Source organism: Rhineura floridana, chromosome 2 (assembly GCF_030035675.1).
Source record: "Rhineura floridana isolate rRhiFlo1 chromosome 2, rRhiFlo1.hap2, whole genome shotgun sequence".
Lineage (NCBI taxonomy): Eukaryota > Metazoa > Chordata > Lepidosauria > Squamata > Rhineuridae > Rhineura > Rhineura floridana.
In genome coordinates, this window is record NC_084481.1 from 39,763,502 (window position 1) to 39,785,138 (window position 21,637).

General features: G+C 39.0%; 1 protein-coding gene across 1 annotated transcript in view; it reads right to left on the reverse strand.

Moving 5' to 3' along the window:
- Nucleotides 1-1,134: 1,134 nt before the first annotated feature.
- Nucleotides 1,135-21,637, reverse strand: part of AGPS (alkylglycerone phosphate synthase) — a 73,728-nt gene continuing 53,225 nt past the window's right edge. Inside the window, exons 15-20 of the mRNA XM_061608381.1 lie at nt 18,406-18,475; nt 16,647-16,708; nt 15,221-15,310; nt 12,944-13,043; nt 10,812-10,869; nt 1,135-5,461 (exon numbers count right to left, since the gene is read on the reverse strand). Of these exons, the coding sequence (XP_061464365.1) occupies nt 5,340-5,461; nt 10,812-10,869; nt 12,944-13,043; nt 15,221-15,310; nt 16,647-16,708; nt 18,406-18,475 (502 nt within the window). The 3' untranslated portion in view covers nt 1,135-5,339. The remainder of the gene's footprint in view (nt 5,462-10,811; nt 10,870-12,943; nt 13,044-15,220; nt 15,311-16,646; nt 16,709-18,405; nt 18,476-21,637) is intronic.

Below are 21,637 nucleotides of genomic sequence, written 5' to 3' on the forward strand. Positions count from 1 at the left end.
CAGTGCTGCCTCCAGGATTTCCACTACCCCAAGCTGGAGGAGGCAGTCCATGTAAACTGTTGAAAGCAGCCTTCTTCCATGTTCATGTCTGTTCCAGAGCTCCTCTCCTCCCCAAAAGCCAAGGTTATACACAATGATAGCCAAACAGATAGAACTGACTGCAATGAGCAGGCGCAGCCATCATCAGCACTGTTATGCCCCACCTTTTCCTAACCCATCTGGCAAAATCCCACTGCCACTATAGTTGTACATCTCTCACACCTATACGCTATCAGCAAAGGCTCTACACCCATATAGTCCAGGATACTAACAGGGAGAGTGCTACCTTTCTGTGAACCACTTCACAAAAAAAATGAAAAAATGCCCCAAGCACACTGATATTTTAACACTGCAACAGCAAAAGTGTGAAGAAATGCAGATCTCCAAATACTCAAGGATGAGCCTTAGGGAGCCACAATAGGTATGACCACACCTTGTTTCTTATTGTCAGACTGACATGCCATGCCTACAGGTATTTCCACTACAATGATGTTTTTTAAAAAGTAAAATAAATTTAAAACAGGCAGGGAGTCTATATCTAAACAGAAGGACTACTGAGGGATCCCCTATATTTCTCCTCAATGGCAAACCCCCCACAAAAACCCCCCACCAGATCACATCCTTCCTTTCTGCAGACTCTCAGCTTGTTAGAGATTTAGTAGTCATTGTGAATATTAACACTACTAATGGGGGGTGGAAAGGAGATCAGAACTCTACCCACCATGTAGTTTGTATCTCAGGAGTGCAATTGTGTTATAACCCTTAATACCTGAAGGCAGGAGTGCATGCCTCAAAACATTTTAAAATGGTAAAAGGTCCTTCTATGAAGATTTCAGAAACTAGTTCACAGAATTCAACGAATCTGAATGGTGCTATGACCTAATAAAAGGCAGCTGAGTGGTTTGGCTTTTGAAATGTAATAAGCTTGTATCCAGAGAGTGCTGGAGAACTCTAGGAGTTGAAAAGAACTTCCCGAAAATAATCTAATGTCATAGAATCATATTCTTAAACTTTTGCTCCCGCAAGATGCCCAAAGCTTCCAAAGCTATTTCAGCCTTTCAAATGATTTGTCAATGAATCAAAAGCAACCAGCCATTTGAAAAAAGTATTAATTTAATCAGCTTAAGGAGAAAATTGAGGACCACTCTTTTTCATTAATAAGCATCTATTATCTCAACATTATAACTGTAGTTGTACAATTACTTGTTCAGTATATGAGAAACATTATTATTAGCAGAAAGCTCAGTTGTATTCTTTAGTTGCTTAGAATTATAGTGGACAAAATTTGATATAGGGCCCAAAATATGTTATGCTATATATCTATCTTTGCATGAGCATTTTAAAAAAGCTATGAGGGGCTCTAATGTGGATTGGGACTGTGATGATAGAAAATTAACCCCCTACTGTACAGCGGTCTAGACCCAGATCACCTACTCTACTATGCTATAGAAAGTTACCACCATGACTCAAATGCAGAGACACATTTAACATAACATACTTTGGTCCTTAGAATAAGAGGCACGCTTATTGTAAAACAGTTCCTAAACTAAAAACACAAAACCATGAATCTTAGAACATTGTTTTGAAGTTACAACTAACCTTCTCTGAAAATACACAAATATATGTCCCATTGAGAGATGTAACAGTCTATATAATATTTTACAGGCTTGAATTGTACAAAAAAAGAGGACGTGGTACTTAGCCAGAATCTAAAGAGCTTCTTTTAGACACAGGCAGCTTACACATCACCAATACGATTCTTGATTCTCTTCCTCCTTCAACACCACAAACTACCACTGAAACTCCTTTCAGTTTCATATATCATATTTCTATGATATGGAAAACTGCATTCAGGAATAATAAAGCAACACTCAAGACCTCTTGGGTATGTGGAGCAAGTTTCCTAGTTCTTTAGATCCTGCCGCCTTACTGTGGGCTATACGCAGAGGCAAAGAGTTAAATAAAACTGTAAATGAAAATATGGCCAATTGTCCTTTAAATTTGAATTATGCTCTGCTTGCGTAACACACACATGGTTCCGCTCCAAAGCTCCAATTTTTAACAGAATTTGAAGAAATACTAGGGATCCAAACAGCTGTTAGGTATGCCCAGTGGGATTTGAGTTGTTCCTTCTTTGAACTGAAAACTCTCACTACGTTGCACTGGAAATTCTCGAAGAGGTTTACCATACAGCATGGAATGAGGTCTACACATTTCCCATCCTAAGTGGCTGAGGAAGGCTGTTTCACGAGCTGAAAGAACACCTAGCACTCAATGTGAGGTTCCAATATTTTAGTAAGAACACAGAACCTCTGGAATACCCTCTGATTTGTTTCTGGTCAGATGGAAGGGGTGCCTGAAAGCAGTGGTAAAATTTTACATATCAGCTCCTCCCCAATGAGTGCACTGCAATACTGCAGATATCATTTACATCAGCTAAAATAATGGCAAGGAGTGCTTGCAGGGTGGAATTCAGATTATGGCCAAGACTCTATATGTGCACCCCTAAAACAATTCCACCTGTGCCTCTGTTTTCATTTCTGGCCATCCTTTTGTATCATGTTGCATGCTGCTCTGGCCATCTCTCACAGATGCCACTCCTGAAGGCCAAAAGAATCTTGGCATGTGTATGGCTGCATAGGCATGGTCCTTTGGAAGCTTCCTCAGGAGTGAGTAGTTTGAGTGTTACAACTTCAGTGAAAAGACACTAGGACAAAATTAAATGAACATTCTGACATGCCTGCAGATCCTTCACTAATATTTTTGTCCTGCTGCGAGTGCCATGAATACACAGTAAATAGCTTTCCATTTGGTAAGTTTGTATTTTTTTAAATTAGCATTCACATGCTTGTTTATGTTTTACAGGTGCTCTTGCTAATGCTCTGAACAATTTAACCATTTCAAAAAGAAAACAAAATAAGGTTTAGCAAAATAGACATAAGTAAAGCAATTTACAGTATGTTCACAGTAATGTGCATTGTGTCCTTTCCACAAAAGCCTATCTACTTTTGTTATGCCCAGTTACTTTGTTAGATAGGCCTGTATGAACATGACACAAGCTTATACTTGATGATTTGAACACTGCTTCTCATCTAATTATCTATAAATTTATGACAAATATCCCCATAGGGTATTTCCCTCTGCAATTTCCAGTAACAAAGGATTACAAAACCTCTAATCAGTAAAATAAATCAATTAAGCACCATAACTGAGGCTACAGATTTTGGAGATAGAACAAACTTGATCAGAACAAGCAAAAATAAGCAGGAAATTAAACTTTTGCTATCAAAAAAGGCAATTTTATTCCCTGAAACATATTTGATCCTAGATCTGGTGCTCATTAGGCACATGAAAACACTCTTATTTCTACCAAAACAAAACTGAGTTTCCCTGTGTTTAAGTAACCAGATTGATACCAATAATGTACAATAATATTGTACATGGTTAAGAAAAAGCTTAATGTTGGGCTCAGTCTTAATGTTTACTATGGGTACAGACTTCAGCAGACTCTAGTTTTTTGGGGTCAATCATGCTGCAATTTTCTTTTACTGCTGTGGATTAAAGTTTAAAAGGGGTGTGTGTGTGTGTATTGCAATCCTGGCTTTGTTAAGACCAACAGCAAAGTGTGACTCATTATGATGAGATAGTGTGCATTTGTCTATTTTGAAGGAGCTTTTAGGACATGAAAGCAGTAACTAAGATTTGACCATATATTGCTTTGAGTTGTTGACCAGTAAAAACATGTGGGGTTAAAATTCAAGAGTAAAAGTTGGGTGGTCAAATCAGTGTACTATGTTTAATTATGTATTAAATTTTTACATTTGTTACCAATAGCTAGTAGACGTAAACATGAACTTTTTAAAAAACACGTGTCACCATTTTAAGGTTTTTTTTGTTTAAAGCTTTTTCAGATATAAACCCATATATATCCAAACCCTTTGAAAGTTACTCATACAAAAAGGAAAAGCGAGTCCAAAGGGAAATCTTTTTGCCTCACCCTCATTTCGCAATGCTCATGCTGGCTATTTGCATGTGTAGCTGTAACTACTGCTGTGGGGAGTCTTTTCTACAACCCAGAACCCCAATTTTCCAGGGTTTTAAGTGACATGGGGAAGTGTCCATAGAAAATTCTCCCCTCTACAGAGGTTACAACTGAACTCATGAGCAGCAAGCATCATGATGATGGGTGTGGAGCTAAAAACAGAGCTTTGCAGCCCCTTTGTATTCACTTTCCCTCTTCAGATGAGTAGAGACTGAAGAGCGCTCCAATTTTTGGAAACAGTTTAATCCCACTGAAATCAGACTTAGAACTGCTCTGATTTTCAAAAAGAGACACAAAGGGCATAATCTAGCTAAAGGACTGGTGACACTAAACATTCTAAAGATTTAAATTTCACAAAAAGCCAATTTGTTTTAAGAAATTATCCCTAAGAATGTATATATTGATAACAAGTGCTAAATTAAAGTAAGCATTCTAATGCTTACTGATATTTTTAGAAGTCTGACATTTTATTTATGTGAAAGAAATCATTACACTTCTATCTAACCATTAAAAAAAAAGGACTACTTTTGAGATTTGATATGGCTCAAATTTTGTTACTACACTTCTGGAGAAACAATTAACAGGACCATTTTTTCCTGCTTGAAAATTTTTGCCCTGTAAAATAATTGCAGACTATTTAACAGGGTAAAATTATGATGGACTTACATTTTATATAGCAAAGTTTCTCCAATATCCAAAAAGAAATGTATACTCTTCCGGGTCAGTAAGTATTGTTTAGGACATTAAGTACGGTTACAAATGCAATTTAGACCACATTTTTGTTAATCAACATTTTCAATACTATCAGATAGGGGACTGGGAAGGCAAAACTGTTGCTTTTTTTAAAAAAAATTGCAGCATGGCGTTCATTTTCCCATCTGGACCCTTTCAATAGACAAGCCCATTTTATATAAATAAACCTATTTTTCATCTGCTTCCCAGAAGTGCTTTTCTATGAAGAGTGTTTCCTATGACCAAAACACTAGTGTCAACCTTGAATATTCTTGCACTGTAGCAGGAAAGCCATCCAAACAGGTTATTTATTAGACTGACATTAGTATACTTTTGGCTGGTTGTATGTGAAACATTTAGAAGTAGTCTGTAGAAGTGTACTATGAGTAATGTTTAATTGAAGAAATAAAAGATGTAAGAAGTAAGCAGCTTTCAATTTGGGTCCATGCTATTATTTGGATACTGGGATAGTCATGAAATTCAAAACAATTACTTTTTGTAATTTCAGTTTGGACCACAAACAGGCTTATAAAAGGTTCCTGTTTCCAAAGATGTTATTGGGGTCCACAAATTGTTTGACAGATTTCAGCATGCCAAAGCCAACATCAGAGATACTCTCTTTCAGCCACTGCTTCCGTAACTTGCCCACTGGAAAAAAGCAAAGAGAAAAAACAGAGACTTTAATATTCACCATAATAGCAGGAGCCAATCAATCTTGTGACCATGAATGAACAAACACTGGGTGATAAATGTTTTTATTCAAAAATGAGAAATGTTTTGCTTTATTTGATTTATTGAGCCCACCAGACTATCAAGCTCATTAAGCTCAATGTACTCCCAGAGGAAGCCTGTGTTCCACATTGCCTACTCTTTTCACAAAGTATGAAATTTAGATAAAGTTTACACCAAGATGATGTGTCACATTCAAAATTAAATTGAAAGCTGCATATGTTTCAAACCCTCTCAACAGGATATATTGAGATGCCCTTAAGATTGTTTCCTTTGTAGTAACTATTTTGTTTTGGTTTTTTTTATAAGTAGACTGTTATACAGACTTCTAATGTTAATTTTTAAACATGGAATACACAAACTGAATACAGCTGCAGGAAGTTACTAAAAAAAGAGCTCAGGCGAACAAGCCAGGAAAAAAGGTGGGTAGTTAAAAGTTAGGCTGCAATCCTGTACCTACTTACTTTGAAGAGTGCCCACTGAACTCAGTGGGACTTCCATCCATATATATAGGATTATGCTGTTAACTGAGTGTACAACCAAGATCACTCTGATAGCGTCACAATCCTTATGAGTCTTACTACATCCTAGGCAATTATAAATATGATCATATATTAAGTTTTCTGACTTCAATCATAATCTACACTATTCACACATAAAAGTACATATCTTTATTAACAAATGATTAGTTGTGTAACTTAATGGCTTTTAACTAAGCATTTGAATTCTTGATTGAATTAGTCAAGGCAGATACTATATTTGGAGTTCCAACCTAAGACATGATCTATTTGTATAAAGGCGATATGCCACAGCATTTGCCTCTTGCATGTCTTTGCAGCTAAATTCAACCCATCTTGCATGGCCCATTCTAGCTAAACTGTCATTGAAATAATTAATGATGGGGACAGCAATGGCCAGTAAAGTATTTTTGTTTCTTCTCTCTGAGGAATACAAGCCATGTTGCAGACTGAAAAGAAAGCAGGACTTAGCAGTGTAGGCGTTCCCCAAATATTTGGTAAAAGCACAAGCAAAGCACTGGCATTAAATTCATAAGGTAACAGCAAATATACAAACAGACTGGTTTTGCTGTTCTACTGCACTATGAAAATGCAGATTTAATTGTAAAATGATACACACTTTCCTGCTATCATATTCCTCTTCTCTACTCTTATTTGGTGAGTTTAACACTGAAATTCCAAGGAGAGCAGAGATTTACCAATCCAGTCACCTACATCCCAGCTAGAGCTAAAGAGACAATGAAGAGTCTATGCTATTATCCGCCATTATCTGTAAAATTGTTTCAGTGAATGTATCCTGTGGTTATGGATGTAATTGTTTCAAGAAGACTGAAAACAACTGGTCCAACAAGATGGAGCACATTAAAGCCACAGCAGGATGTCCGACAGCTAGCATGCCTGTCTTCTCCCCACCTCCAGTAATAATGCAATTCCACAAGGGATTGAACTGATGTCTGAGCAGCCACCAAACAGCCATTGCATATTTAATGAAGTCGCTCACCAAGTGCTTGAAAACAGAAGGTGCTTGGAGTGCATCATTAGTTCTGTCAGAGTGATAATTTACACATCTATCTTGTCACATTTTCTATGCTTTATACTTTTATAATAATAAATCTAACATACATTTGATTAGCGGACTGGAAAGTAAAAAACTGTACAGCGGACACTGGTGGTCCTTTATGAATGTATCTGACAAAAATTTAACCCCTTTGTTGCATAACACTGCAAGGTCCCAATTGCTAGTATGTTACATGTACTTAGTGGTTACTGCAACTATGGCTAATCAAGGTTTTACACAAAAAGGGATATCACCATTTTGTTTTCCTTGGGAAACAATAACACAGAAAGGTGCCTTGGATTGAGTCAAACCATTTGCTCTGTATTGTCTTCGCTGACTGGCAGGGGCTCTCCAGTGTTTCAGACAGGTGTCTTTCACAGTCCTACCTGGAGATGCCAGGGATGGAACCTGGGACCTTTTGCATACAAAGCATGTGCTCTACCACTGAGCTCCAGATATAAGCTTCCTGTCCACTTGACTGCATCAATTCATGACTGATCAGTGAATACCCTCTACTAGTGAACGTCCTCTGACCATTATGTGATATTTGATCTGCGAAAGTTGTTTCACACACCCAAATAATCTGTTGATGCTGCAATCATTGAGTGATGGACTCAATACGTGTCAATCAAATAAAGGTTCCTAGTGTGCTCTTTAATCTGGATTTGCTTCCATCTTGTATACAGTGCTTACTTTTTGCCTACAACTCAACCTACAATATGGTAATTAAGTAGTTTTACAGGGATTAGTGAAGGGCCCATCATTAATAGACTGCGTTTATGTTTATCTGCTAACCATTCCAAGACTTTTTCCACCTGCCTGCCCCACCTCTTAATATCATTAGCTGATCTGCTCTGATGACATAGTCAAGTGACTTGAGACTTTGAATTGCAACTACTAGTCGAAAATCCATAATCACCATTTGTTAGGTTAACCCACAAGTACTGTCTAGATGAGAAGGCAAAGGCTTTTAACCACTATCTTGTGTGTGCAAATCAGCTGAGCAGTTTGTTTAATGGAAACAGATTCAAAGATGACAAATCCCAATACATTTTACTCACTAGAGAATTAACAGTATTTAGGAATCTAGAACTTCTGGTAGAATTCCGAGAGCCCTTTGAGCACTTCATGCTTCCCCCCCCCCCGGGTACTTATACAATTAATCAAGTAACATCAAGAAAATGTGTTACACCCTCAAGCCACTTTTTCTATCATACTTTGTGCATATTTAATTCTCAGGGCATAAATGTTGTTGAAAACCTTAAACTGCAATGTGTATTACTAAATTCAGTATAATACCACATCTGCAGACTGGTGCCAGCAACCTGCTACCTCAAGCAGCCTACGGATATAGAAGGGACTTGCCAGGGCAAGTCTTAGACTTGGCATGATCCCCACTCCTCTGTTTTGCTGGCATTTGGGAGGTGGGTATAAGGGTAATGGAAGAAAAGAAAAAGTCAACTGGCTCTAGAAAGGAAGTGGTGGGGTATTTCCTAGACCTCCCAGTCAATAAAAATATGAGCTTCTCGTTGATGGAGAGGAGAACACACTAGTGCGTGGACCAGTAAATGACAAAAAGTAAGCAGTATCTTTTTCAACATTTTGTTTCAATCCCTTAGTCGACACTGCACATTTATTATGCCATGTGCTCTCAGCTCTTGTGCAAGGTTGGTATTCAGATGAGTTCTGACAACAGCTTTAGGTTAAATTGGTTACCTATATGTGTAAAACAATGAAGAACGTTAAGACCAACTATAAACTAAAGTTATTTGTGAAGCAATCTCTCATGATTTAAGTTTCTCAAGATTTTTGTTTACACAGCAGGTGGCTGCACCTCAGGAACATGGCCCTTTACAATGAACAGTTGCTGCATACAGAAATAGCAACTATTTAGGTCTCTAGAATAATATCTGCTGTATAAACTATCCAGTTCCTTCCTTAAAACAACAAACACTACGAAGATCGAATTAAACAGGCTTTATATTCCTTATAGCCTCAAGTCTCAGACTACATCTGCTTTGTTTGATACACAAAACCAGAGTTAAAATAGCTCCATTTATCACAACATGATTTTAGGCAGACAAACCAGGCTGTCTGTTTCCAGATAGTGAAAACAACTGTTATTAATCACAATTATAGGGCAAACACTGAAGAGGAATTGCATCAATATTCTCCCTCTCTCACATAGGATTTAAAAGAATGTCATGTTAAGAATGTCATGGGAAGCCTTAAGGTCAGTAAATAATAATAAAAAGGATACAACCAGTTTAATCCTAAACAGTAAGCTCTAGTTAAAGAGGAACATTAAGATTTACAGAAGGAATTTACTACACAGTGTTAGATAGGATTCCCAAAGAAATGGCATTGGCCAAACAGAAATAACTTAAATACCCCTTTTGTAAGCTGTGGCACTGAGTCATGTATCAACCCCACAGAATATGAAGGAGCAAGGCACCCAGTGTGCTGGAACAGCAGCCACTGATTTCATAATTCCTTACATACCATGGATTCAAATAAATTCTCCCATGCTCAGCCCTTGTAACAGTATTACATGTCATATTCATTTGTTAAAATTTCTATTCATTCCTATCTCTAGGCTCAAGACAAGTAACAAACATTTTTAAACATTAAAGAGGATAATACAACTTTACACTAGAAATCACACCCATCTCCAGCTGCTGAAAACCTGGTTAAATAAGATCTTCTATAACCTATACTGTTGTCAAATATATATATATGAAAATTCCATAGCTTCTGCCTGTTGGACCCACCACACTTCTTGTGTGTGATACTCTCTGCTCTAGCAGACATGTTGCACCGTTAAAGGGCCAGCATAACCAAAGAGACAGTGGAGGCAAGACATCTGCATGATGTAACTTGAAGCTGAATGCTGCCACCTTGGAACAGTCAGTGATGGCTCAGGGAGTCTCACTGACCTCCTGCCAAAATGCCATTCCGGCTGTAAGGCAAGCTCTTCCTCCACACCCTAGCCAGCCATACTGATAGCACATAGTAGATGGGAACTGTCAGACTACTGCTTTTAGCAGATTACAGCCATAATAATTGAGTATGGGAAAGGACGGAGATTAGGGTTAGCTAGCAGTTGGAACTATTATCTCAAATGGTGCCCAGAAAGCATTAGGAAGTCAGTGCAGATCCAGCAGCACTGGTTTCATGTGCCCCTGAGCCATCTCCTTATACAAAAGGGTTTTCAGCAGCAGCCTCTTAGTAGGAGGGGGAGGACAGGAGAATATTTCTTCTGGCAAACATTTAAAGTAGGCATTACCTAAGGGTGGACATATCAGTCTATTTCTGCCTCTGTGTTAGTTTAGCATGTATTTGGTCATAAGTCTGTTCCATCCTGTTTTCTGTTACTTAACTGCATCAGAAAAGTTGGAGAAGTGTGCAGTGTGAAGGACAGCTACGTTCCAATCTGTACTAGTCAAGGAGGTGCAAGACCAGATACTGCAAATTAGATTAGTTCTCTTCAAAATGTGGACTGAACAAAGTTACCATCTCTAAAGTTACTTGCATCAAAATCTTAAAAGGCCCATTTATAATGACAAGCTCCCGAAACTCTCCCCCGTAATGCAAGGTAGTGCTACAACACTAGGTTTAACAGCATCATACACAAAAGGGTATCAAGATATAGTATTATAAAGTCATTAACTGGAAAGAAAACCAAAAACAATACCTCCATGATGATGCGACAAGCTTCCTCCATTAGCAAGGATTTCTTCTCTAGCTGCCATCTAAAGAAAGTAGGTAGTTAAATTAGTTGCTGAACTAAATATTGATGAAGCAAGCCATGATATCACACACGCTTCTTTCATTTTAGCACCAGCATGTAAGCAATATAAATCAAGGTTATTTTCATATTTTGGAGGGTTAGGTTCCACTTGCAGCTTCTGAGATAGCTGCATTTCACCCACCTACTGAGAGATAGATTTCCACCATGCGTTTCTGCAAGTCCATATAAATGAAGATGCAACTCTTCTCAAAGGCTGGCTAAGATAAGGAAGCATCTCAACATGGAATATCTATGTCACCCTCATGGCAACAGTTGCCATGGGGAACAGAATGTTGGGGAAAGAGAGAAAAGAGGGGAAAGTTGGTTGAAAAAGGTCGGTTGGAGAAGAGGGAGTGGAAGCTGCTCTGTGAGAAAGAAATTGAAGAAGAAAAATCTAGGAAGGGAGATAGGAAGAGAGAGTCAACATGGGATAGAATGGCTATGAGGAGCAAGGGATCCAACAGCCTGCAATGCATGTGTTCAGGAGGAGACATATTCATCTCATTTACATGGGCAACAGGCAGGGCCCTGCAAAAGCAAAGGGACTAAGTAGCCAGAATAAGCAACAGGAGTTTACTCAGGACTTGGTTCCTTTTATGAAGACCAACATTTGTGAAGGGTTTGTTTAATATAATTGTTTCCCCCCCTAAAAGGCTGAAGTAGTTGCCTGGTTTCAGCATACACCCCCCAGATTCCTTGAACCTTGGTCACATCTACATATGCAGTTGGATTTAGATATGCTTGTCTGCAAACACAAGGGCTCTTTCTGTTTAAGGAAGGGATGTTACCACTGGAGGAAGGGGGGAATTGTTTCCCCAATTCTCCCCTTCTCCCTGCATCCCTCTGTGCCACTGCCCACACTGTAATGGAGGGTCCTCCAACCCCCTAGAGCAGGTTTTCAGGGAAATGGCAGAAATTGTTCCCTACTTTTTCCTGGTGGGAGGATAACATGAGTGGGAATTCTTCTCATAGGAAGACTGGATCCAACTCATCATAGCTTAATCTAAATTGTACTTAAAAGTAGTATTTGATACCAATTATTGGCAGATATTGGCACATGAATTTGCCATGGGGCCTTGGCCCCTCAACGCTCAAATCTGCCCATTAAACAGAACTGTGTTGCCAATCAGAACTTTCTAGACAGAAGTTCAACATTTCTTGAAATATTCTCAGTTAGAATAGCCTATCTCAGTCACAGAAACATACCAAGTAGAGAAACTGGTACATTCTTGGAATAATTTTGGTCGATAAACAGTTGAAAGAAAGAAAGTAAGAGGATGATAAGACACTTCTGCATAATAACACTTATTTAAGCAACATGAGGACAGGCATTCAAAGGGCAAAATACGCTCAAACTCCACATTTAAATACAAACAACCCATAAAAGCAAGGATTTACAATACCATCTGCTCAAAACGCCCATCTGAAATAACAGTATGTGTTGGGAAGAGCATTTCTACAGAAGTGGCCTATTGTCAAGATACTGCCCAGCTTGGAATCCTTCCCCCGTGACCTGACTGTAGGGGAGAGAAATGGATGGGGGTTGGAAGAATGTATACAGGTGGGGAAAAACAGCACACATTGGAAGGCTTGAAAGATGCTCTGCGGATAAGTTTTTAGATTAAGTGCATTTCTAAGGCCTATTTCCATGGTGATGCTAGCAGATTAGCAGCTGCTAAAATTACATCAATGTGGATGGAACTTCACATAGTTAGTATCACATTTGTATGCAATGAACCCTCCACAGGTTTTGACCCCACTGCAAGGAACGCTCTGGGGACATGTATCGCAATAGCACCAACCCAAATGGTACACAATTGACAACTGTGATATGAATGAATGAATCTTTATTGCTCAGAGCCACAGGCTACCACAATTCAAACTGCAACATGGTTTCATGGAGCTCCACTTACATGGCGGTTGTTTTCAGCAACTACTACACTGCTAATGGCAGGTCTAGGACAGCAGAATTAGTTATTGTAGCTAAGCATTACACACCTTATCTATAACACAAAAGCCATAAGTAGTAAAATTACCTCTACTTCTTCATAAACACGAACAGGGTCACTTAATCCTCTGTAGTTAAAGCCCAAATAGAAATAGACACACGCACCAGCATCATAGGTCTGTGTCACCCTGTAGTGTTTTTTTTTTTAAAGATAGAGACCAAGTTAGATCATGTACCACACTATTCTGTGAAAAAGCTCTCTCAAGACTGAACACAATCTATTTTTATTTTACTTATTTATTATTTGATATATATCCCGCCCTTCCTCCCAGTAGGAGCCCAGGGCAGCAAATAAAAGTACTACAAATACTTTAAAACATCATAAAAAACAAACTTTAAAACATATTAAAACAAAACATCTTTAAAAACATTTTTTTTTAAAAAGCTTTAAAAACATCTTTAAAAAAGGTTCACAAGCATATTTTTTAAAAAGGTTTAAAAACATATTAAAAAGCAATTCCAACACAGACACAGACTGGGATAAGGTCTCAACTTAAAAGGCTTGCTGAAAGAGGAAGGTCTTCTATAGGCACCGAAAAGATAAGAGATGGCACCTGTCTAACATTTAAGGGGAGGGAATTCCAAAGGGTAGGTGCCGCCACTCTAAAGGTCTATCTCCTATGCTGTGCAGAACAGACCTCCTGATAAGATGGTATCTCCAGGAGGCCCTCAGCTGCAGAGTGCAGTGATCAACTGGGTATATAAGGGGTAAGACAGTCTTCCAGGTATCCTGTCCCAAGCTGTATAGGGCTTTGTACATCAAAACTAGAACCTTGAACTTGGCCAAGTAGCAAATGGGCAGCCAGTGCAATTCTTTCAGCAGCAGAGTGACATGTTGGCGATACCCTGCCCCAGTGAGCAGTCTTGCCACCGCATTTTGCACCAGCTGCAACTTCTGGCCCAACCTCAAGGGCAGCCCCACATAGAGTACATTACAGTAATCAAGCATGGGGGTTACCAATGAATGGACAACAGTGGTCAGGCTCTCCTGGTCCAGAAACGGCCACACCTGGTAAAAGGCATTCCTAGCCATTGAGGTCACCTGGGCCTTAACTGACGAAGATGGATCCTGGAACACCCCCAGACTACAGACCTGCTCCTTCAGAGGTAGTATGACCCCATCCAAAGCAGGCAACTGAACAGTTATCCAAATGCGGGAACCACCAACCCACAGCATCTCCGTCTTGCTAGGATTCAGTCTCAGTTTATTGGCCCTCATCCAGCCCACCACTGAGTCCAGGCAGCAGTCCAGGGCTTGTGCATTTCTCACACACTATAGTTTTCACTTCCATTTTATATTAACTGAAATTTCCAGTGTCATCTGAACTCTGTCAATCTGGTTCTATCTTCACTATGGCTAGTGGGAATAAGCCAATTTCAAATGACAGTTCATGAAGCTGGCTTGTTTCAACTAACCATACTTAAAATTTACCACAGTTGAGGGTTCGGATAACATGCTACATTGTGGTTCATCTAAAACAAAGTGGAAGCTTCCAATCTCCTCCAGGCAGATGTTCTGGAGAAGAACAGGGGACGTAGGGGCATGTTGGCTTGAAGCTCATTCTGAACACAACCAGAGTGTTAGAAGGAAACAAAGAAAAGAAAACACACCTCAAATTGCATACAAAGAATCCAAGAAGCTAATAGCAGATGAAAGAAGCAACAAAAGAAGTGTAGCAGCAGAGATTTATGTATTCTAAAAACTTCAAACTAGAGCAGAATTCTCCATTTTTAAGGACTAAATTCAAATGCTGCTTTCTGACATTATATAATGTGAGGGCATTATGGTTTTGAGATGCCACTATGTCAGAGACATTTCCTGTACTGCTCTTTAGGAAGCGCAATCTCATATCTAGGTTGGAGAACCAGATGGACAAGGGATACATAATATGGATATCGTGTAGGTACAGTATCTCTAAAGCTGTGATGCATCTACCTGCCAATTAGAACCAACATTGTTATTAATTCATCTTGACCTTCCCAGAGCAGCCACTGGTGTATGCCTCCAATTCTAGGTAGCAGCAGCAGGACTGCATTTCTCATCAAGATTGGGCTCACTTCTGCTCCCTCACCTGGCCTCTAGTCCAAAGGGAAAAGGAAAGGAAGGGAGAAGCTACCATACCTGGCAATGGCTAATGGAAGAGGGTAGGGTCTACCAGACAGCATGTTGATGATGCCCCCCCAAACCTAGATCCAGCCCTGCGCCCAGCCATTTCTCACCAAAAGAATGTCAAGATTGCTACTGTCCCTAATTTAGACTGATTTTAATCAAGCAAACAGAAAGCTGAAATCTAAAATACCTTACCTACAGGTAGCAAAAGGTGCAAACTGAACACCTCTTTCTTTACATTCTCTCACTATTCTTTCCTTTACATTTCTGCAAAGGTCTAGAACCCTGAAACAAAACATAGAGAAGTTATAAAAAAGAAAAAGTATTCACTTACCTTGTATATGTTTAGATTTGTGTGAGATTTATACACCGTTTACGTTTTCTTTTTTTACAATGTATGTTAAATTGAAGCAGATTTTCTTTTGTTAAAATAATAAGCTATCTTAAAAACATAAATTCAGGCACTGTATACAATTTGATCTGTCTACTAGGGAGCCAAGGTTCAATTCAGTTTGTTTGCTTAAAATCACCAGTTGCCACAAAAGAACTGAGACGCATGGTTTAGTAAAATTCTAAATATAATGTTTAGCCATGCTAACATTTGCAATTCAAAAAGGAAATGGCTGAGTTTATAGGTGAAAAAAGAAACTAAGTAATCAAATGTAGTTCTCCAGTGACTACTGGGCTGCTCTCTGGTGTGAAGTGGGTGTGGGGAGATACTTTGAACACTGTTTCTTTTTGCCATATTTTCCACTTTTTTCTTGAAAATATTTATCTGTTACAGCTGTGCCTCGATTACTGTCTTTTACCTGCATGAAATGAAGAGTTCGCCACTCAGATTTCCTCTTCTGATTAGGTCTCTGTACTCTATAAGCTGACAAAGCCAGGTATTTTCCTCCCTGCCCCTCCCCGCATTAATCCTGCTGCAGACAGCTCAGCCCACATTGACTCTCTAAGTACTCCTATATATGATGCAGATGGGCAGTAGCAAGCATGGTTTGCTAACTGCTTGTATGGGATGCAAGTATTAAATAAATGTGAACCAGACCTACATTTGTTTCAAAACTGCCATGTTCTTGGAAAAAGTGAAAATCACCTAACATATAGTTTTTCAAAAATGGAAGTCCCAATCCATAAAATTATCTTTGTGTTTATGGCTGTAGAGATGGATACTTTTTTGGAATGTGATAAAGGCTAAGAATAATAATTCATGTGAAATATGATCAACTCCAAGGTATTATGTGTGAGCCCAATAGCAGTACTTCATTTTGATGGTTTTTGGAAGACAGTTATGAATAGAGTCAGAGCTGATAAGCAAGTAAATGTCTCTGAGAAGTTGATTCTTTTCTGATAATTTATTTTTAGATAAAATTCAGTGGCTTGCTTAACTCAGCAAAAACCTTGAATACAACTTCTACTGCTAAAGTAGGTTGCATGTGGGCTATCAAATGTATAATCTCACTTTACTAATTTTGGAATACCCTTACTGACTCTTTTCATATGCTGCACAGCAGTTTTAGAACTTCAAACTCAACACAAAACATTTTGCATATTATCTAGGAAACATTTATTCATCATAAAAAAATGAGGTCTTATGAACAAAAAAATGGACTGATTTTACCTGTCCCAGGGAACAGATGTCTCAAATGATTCTCCTATTAAATAATAATCCATGCCTAGGTCCTATTAAGGAGATTGAAAAGTTTCAAGTTAGTATTGCTAAAGCTATATATCTGTAGGCTTGGAGTTTAACCCGCTATTAAGTATAATCACAACAATGAAAACATTAAGCATATTCATCTGTACTTCTGACAAGCTACATTTGTCAAGAGGGCCTAGCTCAGGGCCCACTGCATAAATTTGTTGAATCTATCAATTACTTCAAATGGTCATAGTGCTTTTCAGCCTTTAGGCATCTGGAACACAGTTGATGTGTTATTAGGTCAAGTCACTTTTTTTTAATCAGGAAGAAAGTTGCCACTCAGTATTTCGTAGGATGATGCTTCATGTTTTTACTGGGAAATACCAAATAGTGATGTTATTAATGAATGGATAAAATATATTACTGAGTACTGTTCTCCTGGATGTTCCATTAGTCTTAGGCACAACCCAGATGTGCTAACTTCCTTAGAAAAGAGTACTCTTAAATCTGGTAATGGATTTCCTATTTTCTCTGTGAGCTGGAGCAACAACAGTTTGTGAAACCATTCTAACCCCAAGTTTGTTGCCAAATCACTGCAACTGAGAGACTGCTTATATGTTCTCCTTTTCAGAGACAATCAGAACTGCACCTCTTTAGAACTCAAGAAAGCAGAAGCTCTGAATGGATTAAGCCATTTATCACAAAGAAAGGCAGCTTTCACTGAAAGCAGTTAATTTCTGATGCAAAAGACTGAAGATGTTTCTGCAGATAATTCTGGGGGTACACTAATTTTTACCCCCAAAGCTCTCTGTTATAATGAAGAAATATCCCACACTCAGAGGCTCTCACCCCCTTGTGTTCTTGCCCGAGTATTTGATTTGAGCACACTTTCCAATAAGAAGGGAAAGCCTAAAGCAGGAATTCATACAGTGGTATATGCAGTCTGCCACTGCCACCTGTGTCTCTGCCATCTGTGTTTCTGCACCAGAAAAGGTTGCACTGAGTGGGAATGGAAATGGGTTATTCAGAGATGAAGCAGAAAAATCAGCTCCCAAAGAAGACTAACTGGAAGGTAGCAAAAGAACAGCAGGATCATGTGCAAAGACATAACAAACAGCTGTTCCTGTGGGTGGGTGCTTTGGGTTCGCAGGAACCTTTATTTCGTTCTCATTTTAAATGGGCGAGTCACCAAATACTAACCTGGGTACCCTAGCAGTCAAGGGTGTGTTTCTTCACAGCCTAAAGCTGCACGTCCACACAAATGAACACAGATTCTGGACTCTGCCAAACCAGCTTCTAAATACAAAGATCCCAACCCAGAGGAGCAACACTGCCTACAGACCTGCACATATCTACCTAATCAGATGATCAGGGATAGCCAGCTGAGACACCTCTGTTCAATGTCAGGGGTGGAAACGGTGGGGATGGACCTGGATTCAAACGCCCTCTCCATCTAACCCTCCCAAACAATGATAGTTGATTGCTTCATTTATCATGGCCTCTGTGTGTGACCTGCAATGTGCAACTATACAAACTTTACAAAGCATAACTAAGAAAGAAGCAGAGTAACCGAACTTGCATGGTTTTTGTATAGAAAAGAGCTCTGAACCACTAAAACATGAAAGTTTCCCTAAACAGAATGTACCATCTTATTTCTCCTTGCTCTGTCTGACACACACCAACATAGCACATAACAGAAAATTAAATATCTTTTTAAAAATAATTTTAAGAGACTTACCCGAATGTAAGCAATGACAAATGTTAGCATGTACCCTCTCTGTCCATTGTCTTCTCCAGCTGCTAGACCGCTACAATTTAAGGACAGAAAAATATAATATACCAGCTATTTCTAGGGTATGAAATGCTTAACAGCAAAAATATTTCAAATCAAGAATTTAGGTAGGGAGATTAAGTTTAGTTTGAAATGCATTAACTTTGAACTTGAGTGTTTTTGAAAAGGTGACCAACGGAGGAACCACCAAGTGGTAGGAAAGTTCTCAAATGCGTATAGGAGTTCCAAGTGGCGAAAGGGCCGTGGCTCAGTGGTAGAACATCTGCCTTGCATGCAGAAGGTCACCGGTTCAATCCTTGGCGTCTCCAGGTAGGGCTAGGAAAGAACCTTGCCTCAAATCCTAGAGAGCTGCTGCCACTGTAGACAATACTGAGCTAGATGGACCAATCACCTGACTCGGCATAAGGCAGGTTCCTATGTTCATAAGCCCTACAATACCGTCTTTCACTTATATGAAAACTCTCAAGTGCTGCTTTGTCTATGAGTGACTTGTTCTGAACACTTTTGTACTTCTCCATCCCAAAAAAGGTATACAGGAAGGAGGACAACCCAAGCTTTTAAAATTTGTAATCTTTACATTTCTGTTGTGGAGACATTATATCTCGACAGTAAATACGTGTAAAAACCCTGCATAGCTAGTATCTGTATTTCTGTCAAACATTTCAGCATTGTTGTCAGTTCTCATCAACATTTTAAAAGATTCTGGAAAAAGTAATAAAAAATATTTCTGTCAGCTACTGTTTTATTCTACAAAGTAATTTCCATTCAAAATATCTATTTACACAGCCACTGTATGTTCTTCATAAATCTGTTAATAATAATAGTAATGCTGCTTCAGTGCATTACTTTTTCAGCCATTTTAACACTGCTTACTACTGCCAGGAGTACCAGAAAACAACTTCTATGTGTATTGGCCAAAAGTGCCTAGTTTCTGCCAACCTAAAGGACTAGGCAGTAATGTGACATGCCCTGTGACAGCTTAGAGAGCTTGTTTCAGTGAAACAGTTTTGAGCAAGAGGATATAAGCACATCTGATCATTAATTTGGCAAATTTAATCACATTGCAGATCTGCAAAAGTTTCCACACAATTGACAATCAACATTTCTGAAGTTATGCTTCCTCTTCAACTTAATTAAAAAAATAAAAATTAATAAAAAAAATCTTCCTGGGAAGGTGCTTGAAGCAAATTGCTCCCAGCAACAGAATCTAAGCCCTTGAATACAGTTCCATGTGATTCAAAAGTCCAGACATTTGTATATATTCTCAGTATCTAGTTAAGTGGAAGTGCAAAGTAGATTAACATGTGGCATGGAGGGCTACTATTCAAGAAACACAATCTCCAAATTCCCTTGGCTTGGATCCAAAGAAGCTCTAGAAGAAGTGGGTCAACAGGAGATTTTCCACCTCCCATCCCAAAAAATGTCTTGCAGATCAAGATCAAGGGACCCATTTGAACAGGCTGAGCTCCAGCTCCTAGAAGATGTCTCCACTGGTGGTGGGAGCATCACCTTCCACTGACACTTCTCTGGATCCAAGCCCTTGGATGTAGGAAATGAATTGCACAGTACCTTGGATCCTATCCCACTGAATACCAAGAAATGCCACCAACTATTAAGTAAACTCTACATTCAAAAAGATAGCCTTAACTCAGATGTCCTCTGAAGGAGAAAGTAAAATACAATGTGTGCAGGAACTAAATATCAGTCAGTCAAATCTCATTTACTATTTTTTCTTTCACTTTTTTAAAAAAAACCTGACAAAACTGACCTAGATTTTGGCCAGCTTCCCTTCATAATCCTAATTTAGTTTATAAAATATAAAATAGGCCATCTGGAGAGCCAAAAGATACAAGAGGGAGATAAAGACTTTTGCTTTTTGGCAGTAAGAAATAAACTACCTAAGGTATAGCAGTGAAAAATTATTTCCTCTATTTTCCACAATATTTGTTTTTATTTATGAGCTTTTGTCAAATATCAATAGATCATCAATGAAAAAGAATGCAGCTTCAAGACTTCTGGTGCCAAGGAAAACACTTCTGTGAAAGCCACATGAAAGTCTGGTGTTTGTACGGAAAGTATGGAAACAGGTCTGCTTCCATAGAGCAAGTGCCCCTCCCCCCCCAGTAAACACCTAAGTGGCAACTTAGCCCAGCTGCAGTGCTGGCTATGCAGGCATTTCATTTGACTCTTATGCTTAATCTTCACTGGCACATTTGAGGCAGAGGAAAGTCTGAAACCCAACTGGGCATGCAGCCTTGGCACAGTTGTAGCTAGTCATGGATAACAGCTGCCAGCTGAGGGAAACGGGAGGTTCTTGGGTAGGTTAATGCTGCTTTCTCCTTTTCTGTTCCTCTGGCAAATGAACAAAGAGGTAGAAAACACCCTCTGGCTGGGACAGGCTGAGTTTTTGAGTTACTTTGCCTTCAAGAGCTAGTAGCCCTAACAGCTAATAGTGGTTGCCTGCCCCAGGTCTCTCCTCATCTTCCAGCTTCAAGGCCGCCAGACAGGAGACAAGTATGATGGGGCAGAGATGTGTGGTTGCGTAGCTCTCAGGAATGTAGCAGGATAGCTCCTACTTTTTTTAGTTGCCAGACTGTCAGGTAATTGTACAATATTCATTAAATGTCTATATTTCAGAAGGTATTCTACTTCTGTCTGCCCTTCTCCCCCCAACCCAAATATCTCCGTTAACTGCCTTTCTGAAAGGACTTTTTGGTGAGACTAGGAAGTTGAGTGTTGCAAGATTTCATTCAGATATTATGTTAGCAAACCTGTAAAGCAGAACATTTGCAAAGTGTCTGTTGTTTCCATTAAATACAATGATCTAACTAATAATTTGTTTAAATGAGAAATAAAGGTGTGGCCCAGACAAATATCTTCACCATGGTTTCACTGATTAGTCTTATAATCAATCAAACCAGATGGACACAAACCACCCTATCATTACTCAGCTTGTTATTGAAGTGAAATGTTTTCTGTTCCTTTGTAACAGCACTGAGCAATCAGTGACAGGAGGTGGGATACATATAATTAATCAAGTTCTGTTGATTAAATACAACTTCCTTTTTAAAACAGGCTGGCTTGAGTCATAGCTTTGGTCAATAATGCACAGTGTTACGGTATAATAAAAACACTGCTTTCCTTCAGTGTGTTAGGGCTTGTTTGTTTAATGTTACAA